Source organism: Engystomops pustulosus, chromosome 3, assembly GCF_040894005.1.
Source record: "Engystomops pustulosus chromosome 3, aEngPut4.maternal, whole genome shotgun sequence".
NCBI classification, from domain to species: Eukaryota; Metazoa; Chordata; class Amphibia; order Anura; family Leptodactylidae; genus Engystomops; species Engystomops pustulosus.
In genome coordinates, this window is record NC_092413.1 from 199,316,140 (window position 1) to 199,331,792 (window position 15,653).

Consider the following 15,653-nt stretch of genomic DNA (forward strand, 5'->3'; position numbering starts at 1 on the left):
CTAGCGCCGCGGAGGGGGGCGGAGTTTGCGGCGATCGCATATGCGTTTCCAGAGAAACGCATGCGATCGGGTTATTAATTGCATGCGTTTCCCGGGAAACGCATAAGCGCTCGGCCCGAGCCCCGCCCACTGTGCGCTAGCGTCGCGTTATGAACGCGACGATAGCGGAACGTGTGAACGCGCCCGCAAGCGTTTGGCCACAGTCACATGTACCGCTAGGCAGCCGTTCATAACGCGACAGGGGGAGGTCCTCGGCCCGAACGCAAATGCGTTTCCAGGGAAACGCATGACATTGTTAATGTTAAACGATCGCGTTTTCTCTGGAAACGCATGTGCGTTCGGGCTGAGGACCTCCCCCTGTGCGCTAGCGTTGCGTTATGAACGGACGTCTAGCGGTACGTGTGACCGCGGCCTAAAAGAATGTTTTGCCCAATACACACGTTTTTCCCAATGCGCTTCAAAACGCTTGAACGCTCCTTCATCCACGTTAATAAATCTGATATGCAAAACACATCTCTAGCGCTCCTCAAATATTGGGGCTCATTTACCAACACCAATTTATCATATAAAAAGGCACAACTGGTTTGCGTCTCTTTCAATTACTTTTGCGCAAAAAAAAAAAAAAATCCTGTATAGCACGAGCTCTGCACAATGCAATGGGCTACACAACAAGGGGATATTTGCAAATTTATTCAAATCCAAAGACTTTTTTTTATTCAGGTTTTTTCTTCTTTTTACATGTAGTCAGTTTCATAACAAGGGGGTCTCTGATTGTGTAACACCCCCCCCCCCCCCCATTGCCCTGCACACTACATACAGCTGTACTATACAGCCATACACACACACTACATACAACTACACTACCACACACTACATACATGTCACACACCACACAATTATGATTCATGATTTTTTTTTTTTTTTAATGCGAAATGTCGTTTCTATTGTGTAAAAGGGCGCACTTTTTATGATTGGTATTCGGTAACAGCTGTCTCTCCCTCCAGTCCTCCTGATTGGCTAGCCGTCGATTCACTCTTTCACTCACGTCCAATCAGCGTTCAGTGCCGGTAATCTGTGATTGGTTGTGTTTTCCTGGCGCCAAATGCAAACCGGGCTTAAATAGTGAGCGCCGGCGGCTGGTAGCCAGTCATCAGCTTCTCCTGCTTCGTACACAGAAGTTTTGCTTGTAGTCCTCTGCTGCTTCTTCCCGCCATCATCATGCTCTCCTCACGCAAGCCTTTCTCTGCTGTCAACGAGAACGTGTCTCCTATGAAGAACTTGTCGCTGGTCGATAAGGAGAATACCGTAAGTCTTTCCCCTGCGAAATCCTTGTTCTATTGTGTCCTTTTCTGCCGCAGTGCAAGGGTTAATGTGTAAAACTTTGTGTTATAGCCCCCAACTCTGAGCAACACCCGGATCCTGGCCAGTAAGACCGCCCGCAAGATCTTCCAGGAGACAGAGTCGGTGAGTTCAAAATGTACAGTATAATGTAGAAGGGGAACTACAACTCCCAGCAGGTATTATGTAGATATAGTACAGTACTAGTTTGATATAAAGAGCAGGATGGGAGTTGTAGTTGCTACAATTGGGAGTGGCTCTATCCTGGCGCCAAAAACTAGGGGAGGGGGTGTCAAGTGCTTCCTGCTGAAGTATAGGCACAAATTGTGTTAATATTTTACTTGCACAAGTCGCTAATAGCAAAATGAGATCAGAGGGTGGGGCATTAGTAGTATCTGATCTGCTACCTCATGTCATGGCCCTTGTCTTCTGTTATCTGCAAGATGTATCCACAGTGCAGGGGAATCACTAATTTAATGTAAATTTTGTCATCGTGTATAAGAGGAAGATGCATTGCATGGCATGTGACTCCAGCTGTATGATTTAACAGTGGATTGCAACTAATTTCCTCTAATATAATCAAAAGTAGACCCCCTCCCAATTGGGGTTGAATCTACACTGTCACATTTAGTATTTGTTTACTGTATCTGATGGCAGAGTTATGGTGCAGTTTTGCTTTGTCTGTAATTTACCTCCTTGGCCACTATGTGGAGTTATTGTCCACATTTTCTCCTTCTATATTCCTTGGCTAAAGAATTAATTGTTATATCCTGTTTCCTATGTAACTCAATGCTGATGCCAACTGAGTTACTCAATGTGAGTTCAATTATCTGTACTGTATCCATTGCTTTGCATTTAACTCAAACATATTGAAAGAACTTATAAATCAGTTTGAAATGACTTAACTAAGTTTTTTTTTTTTTTTTTTTTTTTGAAGGTCAAAGCTAAACCAGAGCAGAACTTTCAGGATGAGCCCCTCCTGAGGGACAACCCCCATCGCTTTGTCATCTTCCCCATCCAGTACCATGATATCTGGCAAATGTACAAGAAAGCAGAAGCGTCTTTCTGGACTGCAGAGGAGGTGAGCAGATGTGTAGTGTTTATTCTTTGCTTGTTGGCTTGTGATCTACCTATTTGTATGATAAAATTAAATGTGGTGTCCTTTTACAGGTTGACCTCTCCAAAGATCTGCTGCACTGGGAGTCCTTGAAGGATGATGAGAGGTTCTTTATTTCTCATGTCTTGGCATTCTTTGCTGCTAGTGATGGCATTGTCAATGAGAACTTGGTAAGAGCACATAAGATCCTTGTATCTGCAATGTATCATATTACCTGTAATACTTCTGTCTTGGGCTGAAGTTGTTCATCTTGACTTATAATATTGTATAGATTATCCTCTAATTGTTAAGCAATTATAATGGCCTTCAGAAAAAATCCATTGGTCACTGCATTGGGCAATGTCCATTCACCACTGAACCCAGTCTGGGCAGATGCTGTTATTAGTTTACATTCTATGGTGGCTGAAATTCTTGGCCTGTTGCTATAGGCATTAAAGATGCCATGTCTATTTATAGGGCAAACTGTTGTGGTGGTTGCAGGGACTATAACATCAGGCTAAAACTTAGTTGAGTGGGCAGTGGTCTGGCTGGATTTATTTTTCCACTTAACTAAAGTTCTCCTTTCCTACCCTAGGTTGAGAGGTTCAGTAAAGAAGTTCAAGTAACTGAGGCACGCTGCTTTTATGGTTTCCAAATTGCAATGGAGAACATCCATTCAGAGATGTATAGTCTTCTCATTGACACCTACATTAAAGATCCTAAAGAAAGGTGAGCATTGATGGGTGTCTAAAGCATTTCCTATACTTGCTACATACTCCAAAAGCTTTTGGACTCCATACATGGGTATAAAATGTATTGCAACTAATAAGCACTTCATATTTACAGGGAGTTCCTTTTCAATGCCATTGAAACACTGCCATGTGTGAAAAAGAAGGCTGACTGGGCACTGCGGTGGATTGGAGACAACCAATCTACTTATGGTAAGAATTGAAAGCCCATTTTTACACTAATTTTATTGGGTTGAGTTGTTAAACCAACTTGGGTCTGCCAACGTTTTGGCCTTAACTGACTAGTTAATCCAAAATCAAAACAGTCCATATAAACCTTGATTTTTGTCACAGGGCTGATGCAAGTGTCTTGCCACTATTCAGACAGGAAAGGCTCAATTTTTATATTTTTTCTCTAGGTGAACGTGTTGTGGCTTTTGCTGCTGTAGAAGGAATATTCTTCTCTGGATCATTTGCTGCCATCTTTTGGCTCAAGAAACGGGGACTGATGCCCGGTCTGACTTTCTCCAATGAACTCATTAGTCGCGATGAGGTGAGTGATCAACACTCAGGATCTGTTTACTCTGCTTTCCTCTGAGCTGAATGACTGATTCACTTTACTTCTACAGGGTCTGCACACTGACTTTGCTTGTCTCATGTTCAAACATCTTGTACACAAGCCATCAGAAGACCGTGTTAAGGAGCTGATAGTTGATGCAGTCAGGATTGAACAAGTGAGTACCTTGCTTCTGAACTATTGTATTATGGCTGCTGTAAACCCAAATCTAGCAAGATGTGGCAAGCAGATACCTTGGGACTTATTCAGAGTTTTAGTGCTCAATGAAGAGCACATCAACATTTGGGACCCACCTTAATGGGTGAACAAATCTGGAGTGCTGGGTAGGAGCTTGGAAGCTGTGTAAATATAGGCTTGGCAGGCAAGGAAACAAAGGCTGACACTTCTCTTAAAGGAACCCCCTCCAAGCCACCAAACAGTAATTTCTGTAAAATGTATGTCTAAGCATATTTCTGGGTTGCAGCATGGGAAACTTTTACATTCTAGGATGCAGCCAGGCAACCCCTCCCCACTATCTATCTGGCACCCAGCCACCAAATTGGAATCCTCATTAGGAGGCAGCACTGGGATTCCAGATGCATTGAGTGGCCAGAGCAAAAAGACTACAGGAGGCAGGGTTGCCTGACATTGTACTAAAAATTTTTCATTCATGCTACAAAGAAATATTCTAAAAAAGACCTACAGGGGTGTACATATAGCAGAATGCACACATGAGCTGGGATAGCTTTTTGTTCTCAACTGCCCATTCAAGTGTTCATCAATGCAATATTGATCAGCTTCTATATAATCAAGATTTGGCTTTCTCTTTAGGAATTCTTGACTGATGCACTACCTGTGAAACTCATTGGCATGAACGATGCTCTGATGAAGCAGTACATTGAGTTTGTGGCTGACCGTCTCATGTTGGAGCTTGGCTTTGGCAAGGTAAATGCAATTGTTCAGATTAACTTACTAAACTTGTTAAAGGTTAATACCCCTATTTTACATTACATTGTCTTCAAGCATAGTATTGCAATGCATTTGCTCTCAAAATAAAGCAGTCTAACCTTTTTATTAGACAGTACTTAGGGGATCATTGATGCATTTACAAATCAAAATGAAAGTAATTGCATTTGAGCAGGGATCTCATTTGCCCCTGCCCCTCCCCCAGATTTCAATCTGTTATTTAGATTGGGTCTGAGCAGTGGATATTACTAGCAGCATCCTTGTCATATTACTTGCTGCAGTGTAAGACTTGCTTTCTAACATGTATCTATGTACTAATGGTCTACATTACTTTCTAGATCTTCAGGGCAGAAAATCCTTTTGACTTTATGGAGAACATTTCCCTTGAAGGAAAGACCAACTTTTTTGAGAAGAAAGTTGGTGAATACCAAAAAATGGGAGTCATGGCAAAGGCAGAGGACAACAAGTTCACTCTTGATGCTGACTTTTAAAAGGACTGAACACTTCCAGTGCAACAATAGGGGTCCAGGTTGTCAACTGGTGCCTGTTTGACTATAAGCTTGGATATGTTGTCCTATGACCACATATTTAACACATGCTAGTTTACAGAGGTTGGCATGTGACTGAACACTCATGGGTACAAAGGTTGTACAGCTTGGTGTATGTATTATAATGGGTGCTGTGTACTCTGCAGGGGAAGCGCTGCTCGATGGCAGTAACTTTTATTTTAGTGTAAATGTTTTTATGTAACTTTTTTTAGTTGAAACCTTGCACTTTAAATTAATAAAATTCTTTTAATAAAATTTTTGCTTAGTATCTTGAATGTGATCAAAGGCTTATATTAAACATCTGAGCAAGACTTGTGTCTGGTAGTGAGTGCCAAATCTGGTTTATAGCTACAACTACTACTATGCATTTCAATTGCTGTAGGTGTGACTTCCCTTAACACCCTATGCAAGTTTCCACATTTGTCACTGAAGGGTACTTGGGTTAGACTGATGGCCATGCATGACTCAGCCCATGAACTCTTCATACACCCCCTGCACCACCAGGACATAATGCTTCCTGGTGCATGAAGGGGTTAAGTCTTCATGGCTCTTTAAATCAAAACAAAACTTAGCTTATGAAGAGTGAGTAGTGAAAAAATGCAAACCAATGGCAAATCACTTATGGGTTAAAGATGTGAGAACCAGTAATGTCCATTACTGGCCTAAGGTGAAGTCACATGGTTAATGCTTATGTTTCGAAATGCAATATTTAGAAATGCAATATTTTTGTGAAACATGACTGCATCCTCAGTTACTGAAACCTCGGGCTGCTGTTGCATGTTAGCTTCTAGATTCCATTAACACTCGGTGCTAGGCTGCAGTAGATTGCACATGGGTATTTTCCAACACTCTGCAGCCCAGTGTGTAAAGTTCTGGAGCCGGGTGCTAATTGGCAATTTAAATGTGTAAGCATATGCAATTGGCTGTGGCCTGTCCCAATGCTGTTTGGTTATAAAAGAAGCAAAATGCTCTCGTGATGGCACCTGAAGTTGTAAATCTTTACTGAAATTCCTTCAACAGCCACCAGGGGGCATGACTGTCAAAGGAAAGTTCATTATTCAAAAAAATCTAATGTACTTTGTCTATAAGAAATTTGGAGGGCTCATCAAAACACCACTATTTTACAACATATTAAAGTAACATGTAGATCTAAGTCACCCAGTCTTCAAAATGTTTTGCAAAAAAATCACACCTCGCACAGCTCTGTACACCAATGTGTGAAATGGCTATTAGTGTCAGATGGCAAAACAAATTTTTAAAAACCACTTGTATAACTAGTATCACTGTGATCGTGCAGGACCAAAGATGGGTGTTATTTGGGGTGCACAGTGAAAGCCTAAAACTGAGCAGATGGGACACCATGTACAATCTGCAGGCAGCATGTTATAGAGCAGAAGAGCCTGAGTGGATTGTATGGTGTCTTGTCTAGAGAAAGCATGTTATAGTGAAGGAGCAGGTTTAACAATGTTCCATTTGGTGTTTTGGAGTAATAGGGCACTATATACAATCTGAGCTCCTCACCCCTCCCATCTCAATATGGGTCAGGAGTAGGACCTGCTCTATCTCGCAACGCTCACTGCTCCATGCCCAATAGACCTCAATAGCGGCTACCTCACAGCCACCATTTACAGGTGAGCATGAGGCCAAGTATTTCCTGGCTGATATGTGACCACTTGGGTTAAAAACCTTGAATTACAACTGTTACTATATATATAATTTTTTTTTTTTTTTTGTAGGTGTCATAAGAAAACGTAATTCTATACCATGACGGAAAATCCATCTCCTTGTAGATCCCCTCCCGCCATTGCAGAATGTGACTTTTACACAAATCTTTACATGATTATGGTAAATATCACTATGCAAATTACCCAGAGGAATAAGACTTTCAGTTGCCGGGCAACCTTATATATTTCATGTTTACATTGTATTATAATGATGTGTGAAATATCAGCTAAATGCCATCAATAATCTGCATCTCCTCCTCCCGCTCCTGGCCGCTTACTCTGCTCATACTTGCACTAGAATCCTAACGAGGCCATTTAGTTTATATTCCTAATGCACATACAATCTAGAGGTTGTGGAGACTGGAGATCAGGGCTGTGCCGTTACAATTAATACAGTTAACCCTTTCAGGAACAGGTTTTTCTGTGTTTTATGCGTTTCGGTGTTTTTTTTTCCACTTCCCTCGTTACACCTGCCAACACCTTAGTTTTCTCAGTTTATAGAAATGTATGACAGCTTGTTATCTACGGGACAAATTGTACTTCCTATATTGTCAGCATTTAATATTCTCTTCCGTGTACTGGAAAGGTGGAAAAAAAAGTGTTGGAAGCGGCAAAGAAAAAACTTTAGTTGCACCATTTTCTTCTAGGCTTTATATTTATGGATTTCACACTAAAGTCCCAATGGCACAGAAAAAATTGGAGGTACCAATCATGTCGCCATATGACCCCCCCCCCCCCCCCTTGTTCCTTTTTCATACTTTGCTTAGGTCATTTCATTGACACCAATTTGACCGCAGTACAACCTTTCTATCACTTTTTATTAAAATTTTTATGGGAGGCAAAAAACGCCACGTGTGCCGCCGGCCTAAGGTGCACGTGATAAAAACACCATTGCTATCTACTGTATAGTGTCTACAGGAACCTGTCACCAGTGAAAAATACCCCTCTGATGACAAGTTCCCTTTAACTCCCTGGACAGTCTGTAGTGATTTGGGCTCCATATACATTAGACGCTCAGCCGAACCCATGTGTATGAGGTCCATAAGTCTTGGGCACGATAGTAACACCCGATCACTTATTAGTTGTGGTAAAATCATGATACAGGCAGTACCCGGGTTACGAACAAGATAGGTTCCATAGGTTTGTTCTTAAGTTGAATTTGTATGTAAGTTGAAACTGTATATTTTATAATTGTAGTTCCAGAATTTTTTTTTTTTACAAGTGACAATTGGAGTTTCACGTTTTTTTTTTTTGCCGTAATGGGAACAAGGATTATCAATAAAGCTTCATTACGGACACCTTACAGCTGATTATTACAGCCTGGGAGTATAGTAACATCCAGAGACTTCACCAGAGGTCACAGGGGGCAGAGGTGTCCGTCTTTACCTAGGGGTTGTCTGTAAGTCAGGTGTCCTTAAGTAGGGGACCGCCTGTATTATTATGATTGACTATAAACTCAAGACAGTTTATGTTATGTAGTTGTGGCTCATTGAAGCTGCCTGAGTAAGGGACACCACACTAAAACTTCCTTTCCCCCCAAAGAGTTTAATGGATTTATAACTATAAAGCATCGTATAAAGGCAGATAATGAGAATCAGCCACTACTGGTAATATGATTAGATTTTTCAGATGGGTTCACGCCGATATCAGTTTCTTACAAATATTTCTCATTGCAGTATTGAAAAACTAAATTCATAGGGAAATGTAGCATCTCACTTTCCACCTATTATTGTCTGTGTGGACTGAGCATCCCCCTTCCCAGCAGCACACAGAGACCTACAGAGCAGAAAGTGTGGATTCATAAATCATCCGATGTGAATTATTTAGGAGCTGGCCGAGTGTGAAATAAAAAGTCGCCGTTTCCTGCAAAGTCAGAAATGTGACAATCATTTTATAGCATATAGTCCTACAGCGGCGGCTTATTGGGAGCAGCTGGAGGCTCTTGATCTCCTGTTGCAGATGGGATGAATACGAAAAAAAAATGTCACGGTCCAGAATTAATATTTTATTCTCACTAGGTTGCAGGCATCTGCATTTAAATGGGATGTTCTGTATGGTTACGAGACACAATAGCCGGTATAAAATGGCTTTCTCCACTGGAAGCCTTATTTTGCCTCACCTTTCATAAGAGAGTCATAGAAATCATAAGCAATGAATAAATACCAATAATTCAGTGGGAATATTCTGCTGTCCTTTACTTATTTCCTATATTTAAAGGAATTTTACCGCAGAATTTATAACTTATTGTCAAAAGTTTGGGTCACTTGTACAGGCAGTCCCCTGGTTACATACAAGATAGGGTCTGTAGGTTTGTTCTTAAGTTGAGTTTGTATGTAAGTCGGAACTGTATGTTTTATCATTGTAATCCCAGCCAGAACTTTTTTGGTCTCTGTAACAATTGGATTTTAAAAATGTTGGGTTGTCATAAGAATCAGGAGTAACACTAAATCTTCATTACAGACACCTGTGATAACTGTTATAGCTGATTATTGTAGCCTAGGGCTAAAGCCCAATAAATTATAAATATCCAGAGGTCCGTTTGTAACTAGGGGTCGTATGTAAGTTGAGTGTTCTTAAGTAGGGGGCCGCCTGTAAATTTAAAGCATAACTAAACTTTTAAGTAAATTTGTCTAGATCAAAAGTTTGTAATTGTCAGGCTCCAGGGGTAGTGGACCCACTGGACCACCGCGGACGATGATGTAAGCCGACCCCTGAGGCCGGAATCTAAGTGGTACCCAGTTTTCACCAGAGCCCGCCGCAAAATGGGTTGGACTTGTTGCGGCGTGGTACCACCAGGTCATTCCACAGGTGCGACTTTGTCCATGGTGGCAGCCAGGGAGAGGTACAGAGATGATAGGCAGAAACGTATTCAGGGACTCTAAGGCACAAGGCGTGAATATCCAGTAGGGAGAGGCAGGTTTATATAGGATTCTGGGAAATGGGCAGCACCAATTAATAACGTGCTGGCCCTTAAAGTCTTCTGAACCCGGGCAGGCGCCCTAGGGGACGGGGACGTGCGTGCACAGCCGGAGGACCGGGGACAGGTAAGAGACGTGGAGCACCGCGCTTGTGAACAGAGAGGGGCATGGGTGATCCCGCGACCTGAGATATGGGTCGCTGGAGCACCTGTGACAGTAATACACTATCAAAGAAAAATGTTCCTGTGCCCCATTCCCTCCCTTCTTTGTGCTTTAGCAGTGTGAATAAATCAGCTTTCCCTTTCTACCACTAACAGCCGATAGATAAGGAGAAGATGATAAAGTTTTAACTGACTTAAAGGGGTGTTCCCATTTCAGCAAATTAATTGTTTGTATGATAAAAAAAGTTATACAATTGTATTGTACAAGTTATACAATACTTTCTGTATCAATTCCTTGTGGTTTTCTAGAGCTCTGCTTACTGACATTCTATGGAAAGCTTCTTTGTTTACATCCAGTGGACAGAAATCTGACCATGGTCACACAGGTGCGCGGCTCATTAATATGAAAGAGAGTAATCAGAGTTATAGGTTATAACAAGCACCTGTGTGACCGTGGTCAGATTTCTGAATATAGAAGCTTTCCTTAGAATGACAGCAAAAATGAGGAATTGATACAGAAAGTATATTGGAAAGTTGTAAAACTATTTATAATACAAACAATAACAATAATTTGTAGTAATGAGAATACCCCTTTAAAGGGATTTGTCCATGAAACAAAGTTCTCAAGTTTTATTCCCCTAGTGATGTTTACACAATAAATATAATTTTTAACCCATTATTTTACAATTTTAGTCAGATTTTTTGCTGTTTTTGGTCCTATAACTCAGTGATGGTCAGTGTAAGATTCAGCAGTGTGGGTGGGGACTCTCCAAGAAGACACTTCATGATTCCTTTGTGCTATGAGATGCTGTGTGCTGACAACGTGCTTAGATGATCAGGGGGCAGGGTTTATATACACTTTCATTTAGCATCTGAACATTGTACTAGTATCTGACACATAGAAAAAGAGAGATGAGACAGATCAGCGTCATGAGATGGACATTAGGCACCTATAAAAACCTACAAAACCTATAAAACACACAGTCACCACTGTTATGCCCCCCACCCCTTCCATCAAATCCAGAACTTATCTTGTCTATAAAGCTGATGCTGTCATGCCAGAGGAATCTGCCGACCATAGTTAGGAGTTCATGGTCATTTTACGGGACAACCAAAATGTGTACACCAGGACTGATAGGGGGGGGGGGAGGGGGGGTTGGAATTATATCTGTGAAATGCTGTATTTTTGTTAATAACATTGAATTAGAGAATGGGGCAGATTTACTTACCCGGTCCATTCGCGAGCCAGCGGCGGGTTCTCTGCGGTGGATTCGGATCCGGCCGGGATTCATTAAGGTAGTTCCTCTGCCGTCCACCAGGTGGCGCTGCTGCGCTGAAGAGCATCAGAACGCGCTGGAGTACACAGAGCCGGGCTGAGTGAAGGTAAGTGCAAGCTCCGCGACAGATTTTTTTAAAAAATGCGGCGGTTTTTCGGAATCCGTCGAGTTTTCGTTTGGCCACGCCCCCCGATTTCCGTCGCGTGCATGCCAGCGCCGATGCGCCACAATCCGATCGTGTGCGACAAAATCCTGGGGCAATTCAGGGGAAACCGGCGCAAATTGGAAATATTCGGGTAACACGTCGGGAAAACGTGAATCGGCCCCTTAGTAAATGACCCCCAATGTGTTATTTTGTTATCCTGAGTATATTTAACCCCGTAACGACTGCTGTACCAGGTTTTTACAGAGGCTATTAAGGGTACTCCCATGCTAAATTTTTACGTCAACGCGTCAAATGAAGATTGCAGGACATCAGGTCCTGTAAGTTCCGGTGTCGGGCTGTACCATTACAGCCTAGACCCGATGCTGACACCTGTGATCGGAAAAACTCAGCGGTCGTGCTTGTAAGTGTAACCCCCGTGAATTGGACCCCCCCAGTGAGCTTACCAGGGGGTCCAATCTATACTGCTGCAGCGTCAGGGTCCGGCATGTGCCCCGAGGCTGCTGGCTCCTCATCACGCGGGTTCATGCTCTGTTACATCTATTATACACTGCAATACAAGTGAATTCTAGTGTTAGGGCTTGAACAAGTGATCGGATGAACAAAGTCTAGAAAAAATAAAACATTTTAAAAAAAGGTAAAATCATTTAAAAGTAATAATTAAATAAATAAAATTAGAGTCCCTAATCACCCCTGTTGCATATAAAAACTAAACAAACTATTTGAAACACACAAACACAAAAAGGTACATATTTGGTATCACCTTCTCTGTATTAATATAAATTGATATTAAATATGCTCAGTGAATATAAAAAAAATATGAAAAATACCCACACAAAAATGTATTAAAAAGCAAACAAAAAATGTACGCACCCTAAAATGATACGACTGAAAAGAACAACTGTTCTGCAAAAAATAAGCCCTCAATCAGATCTGTCAACAGAAAAATACAGAAGTTATGCCCCTGAAAAGTTGTTTATACTAAAAATTTTTATTTTTTTTGTAAAAAATTACTCAAAATTCTCCTCCAATATTGGATTTGCTCAATAAAATTGAGCAAAGATAAGAAAAACTATATAAATGAGGTATCCAGTGGCAGATTAAGTGGGATGTTAACACAACTAGGCCCCCCCCAGCATCCAAATCAACATGTGCTACTTTATATACTCTATATCCTTAATCTTCTACAGTCCTTAAAAGTAATTTAATGATGAACTACATGGATAAGGCCTAACTTGCGTTCGTGGTAAAACCCTTTTAAGCTGAAAACAAGCGTCGGAGATAAGAGGGTTAAGATTCTTGCCTTTTGGGAATACCCCTTTAACTCCTTGTAGTCAGTCACCAGATAGTCTGAACTTTTTACAGAACTTAATCATCAAATTAATTATTCTCTATTTCTGGCAAAGATTCTTCTCCTTGTCTCTCTGAGAAGTTTTTCAGAAACACTGCTCACTGCAGGAAAAGAAAGGAGCATAAATGGGACAAAGAAGCTTTTTTTCTCCTTAATAAATTACCACTTGCTCTATTGTTTCAAAGGGTTAGTTACACTTTAAATCTCTTAATTCGGAATGAGTTTCTAAATTAGACAAATGCTGCAAATGTATATATTTAGACCCAGATTTTTCAGTTAAATATAATTGCGGCAACACATACATTAGAATATGGCAGCTTATACATTGTATGATGTAGAGATCCGTCACTCCTTTGTGCTTGTTTGTGATGTCTCACTGTTCACCAATGTGTGGTCTTATTTTTTGATTGCTTACTTGTATTCGCTGAACACTATAATCAATGTTCTATTTAGTATTCCTTCTCTATCCTTTATAATTTCCTCAAGGCTCTCTTGTCTCCAATTGATGTTTCTTCAATGCCCCAGACAAGATCAGTAGTTGTCTTCCCCCTCCTGTGATGACAGAGACAGATCCATGCCTTTTCTTTCTAGAAGTCGGCTGGATAATAGCTGAATATTACCTGCAGTGAGCGGCTTCAATCTGAGTTCATTAAAGCCTTGAAGATGCTTTCACGTTATCGTCTCTTCACATATAATCACCAAACAAACTAAATGCAATGTTATAGCAATATTCTCTGTGTAGAGAATCTCCATTGATATATCTCCTATAGTATATAGATGGAATGTTGAGTTTTAAATATCAATGTTCACTTAAAGGGAACCTGTCATCATGGATATTCCCTACAAAACCAAAACAGTAGGAGGAGGGAACAGTAGCTTTTTTTCCTTAATAAATTACCACTTGTTGTTTCATAGGTTTCGTTACACTTTACATCTCTTAATTCAGAATGAGTTTCTAAATGAGAAAAATCCTGTAAAAGTATATATTAACACCCACATTTTTCAGTGAAATGTCATTGCGGCAACACATGCATTAGAATATGGCAGGTTATACATTGTATGATGTAGACATCCATCACCCCTTTGTGCTTGTCTGTGATGTTTAACTCTTCACCAATGTGTGGTCTTATTCTTTGATTGCTTACTTCTATTCCTTACAAGTGTTTTATTGCTAATGTTATAGCTTCTATACATTGCAACATTTGTCCAAAAATCACTTTTATTCTCTCTCACAGTAGACCTTTGGGTTTTGCTGCCGGCCCTATGATGGCCCCCCCATCGTCTGGCCACACTACAGGACACTACTGTGCGCTGCGTGGGAGCAATCATTAGCTAGCTGGCTTTGCTCCTCCATGATGTGCATGGTGGGTCAAGGCCATGGCATGGATTGCTACTATGAGGCCAGGCAGCAATGTGTAGGGCTGGCACTGAACCCACAGGTGCATGGCACATGTGCGAGAACTCTCTCCAATGAGGACAGTGATGTTGGAGGCTCAGGCTTAGGAGGCCGAGTGGCCATGAGGAGGCAGAGGGTTCCCCCACTGGGGCGTAACTACAGTGGTAGCAGCCATATCAGCTGCTATGGGGCCCACAGTGTCAGGGGGCCCCGGCATCCAACCTGACACACTAAAGAATGGAGGATGTTCCCCATTATATACATATTATGCTGCACATTGTACAAAATAATATGTGTATGACATATAAGTGATGTATATATGCTGTATGTGTACAGAATGTATGATGTGTATATATAGGGGGATATCTGTAATGACAGGTTCACTTTAAAGAGAATCTATCAGCAGTTTAGACTCTGCAAAACCTAGACAGTGTTAGCTGAAAAGTGCATTTAAAACTCTGGATTGTAGATTGGAGTTCACTGTGGGCAGATCCTCACACAGCTGAGCTCTTTGTTCTCTGCATTACACTGCTCTGCATACTCCCCTTTTTGCTTTGAGTGACTGCTGTAGTTATTACTCCGTACATCTGCTACAGCTTTTACTCAGAGCTAATAGCTACTGTCATATATTCTCCTATAGTGGATATAGTCTTGACCCCACATACCCACAATTCTTGCCCCCCCCCCAAGTAGTGAAGGTGCATGTCACTCTGCACCCCACATTACACCCATGTCACCCTGCACCCCACATTACACCCATGTCACCCTGCACCCCACATTACATCCATGTCACCCTGCACCCCACATTACATCCATGTTACACATTACATCCATGTCAGCCTGAACCCCCACATTACATCCATGTCACCCTGCACCCCCACATTACATCCATGTCACCCTGCACCCCACATTACACCCATGTCACCCTGCACCCCACATTACATCCATGTCACCCTGAACCCCACATTACACCCATGTCACCCTGCACCCCACATTACATCCATGTCACCCTGCACCCCACATTACACCCATGTCACCCTGAACCCCACATTACACCCATGTCACCCTGCACCCCACATTACATCCATGTCACCCTGCACCCCACATTACATCCATGTCACCTTGAACCTCACATTACACCCATGTCACCCTGCACCCCACATTACATCCATGTCACCCTGAACCCCACATTACATCCATGTCACCCTGCACCCCACATTACATCCATGTCACCCTGAACCCCACATTACATCCATGTCACCCTGCACCCCCACATTACATCCATGTCACCCTGCACCCCACATTACACCCATGTCACCCTGCACCCCACATTACATCCATGTCACCCTGCACCCCCACATTACATCCATGTCACCCTGCAACCCACATTACATCCATGTCACCCTGCACCTCACATTACATCAATGTCAC

The 15,653-nt window shown here is 41.9% G+C and overlaps 1 protein-coding gene across 1 annotated transcript; it reads left to right on the plus strand.

The window, feature by feature from the left end:
* The first annotated feature begins 1,133 nt into the window (after window positions 1-1,133).
* Window positions 1,134-5,487, plus strand: RRM2 (ribonucleotide reductase regulatory subunit M2). The gene is made up of 10 exons (XM_072143573.1): window positions 1,134-1,305; window positions 1,393-1,464; window positions 2,276-2,419; window positions 2,509-2,625; window positions 3,030-3,163; window positions 3,281-3,375; window positions 3,582-3,715; window positions 3,792-3,896; window positions 4,550-4,663; window positions 5,023-5,487. The coding sequence occupies exons 1-10, from the start codon at window positions 1,219-1,221 to the stop codon at window positions 5,173-5,175; spliced, it is 1,155 nt and encodes a 384-aa protein (XP_071999674.1). The 5' UTR covers window positions 1,134-1,218; the 3' UTR covers window positions 5,176-5,487.
* Window positions 5,488-15,653: the final 10,166 nt, after the last annotated feature.

Coding starts and splice junctions, on each gene's coding strand:
- RRM2 (XM_072143573.1), top strand. CDS start 1,219: ATGCTCTCCTCACGCAAGCCTTTCTCTGCTGTCAACGAGAACGTGTCT. Junction 3,164..3,280: donor ATTAAAGATCCTAAAGAAAG/GTGAGCATTGAT, acceptor TCATATTTACAG/GGAGTTCCTTTTCAATGCCA. Junction 3,716..3,791: donor AACTCATTAGTCGCGATGAG/GTGAGTGATCAA, acceptor TTACTTCTACAG/GGTCTGCACACTGACTTTGC.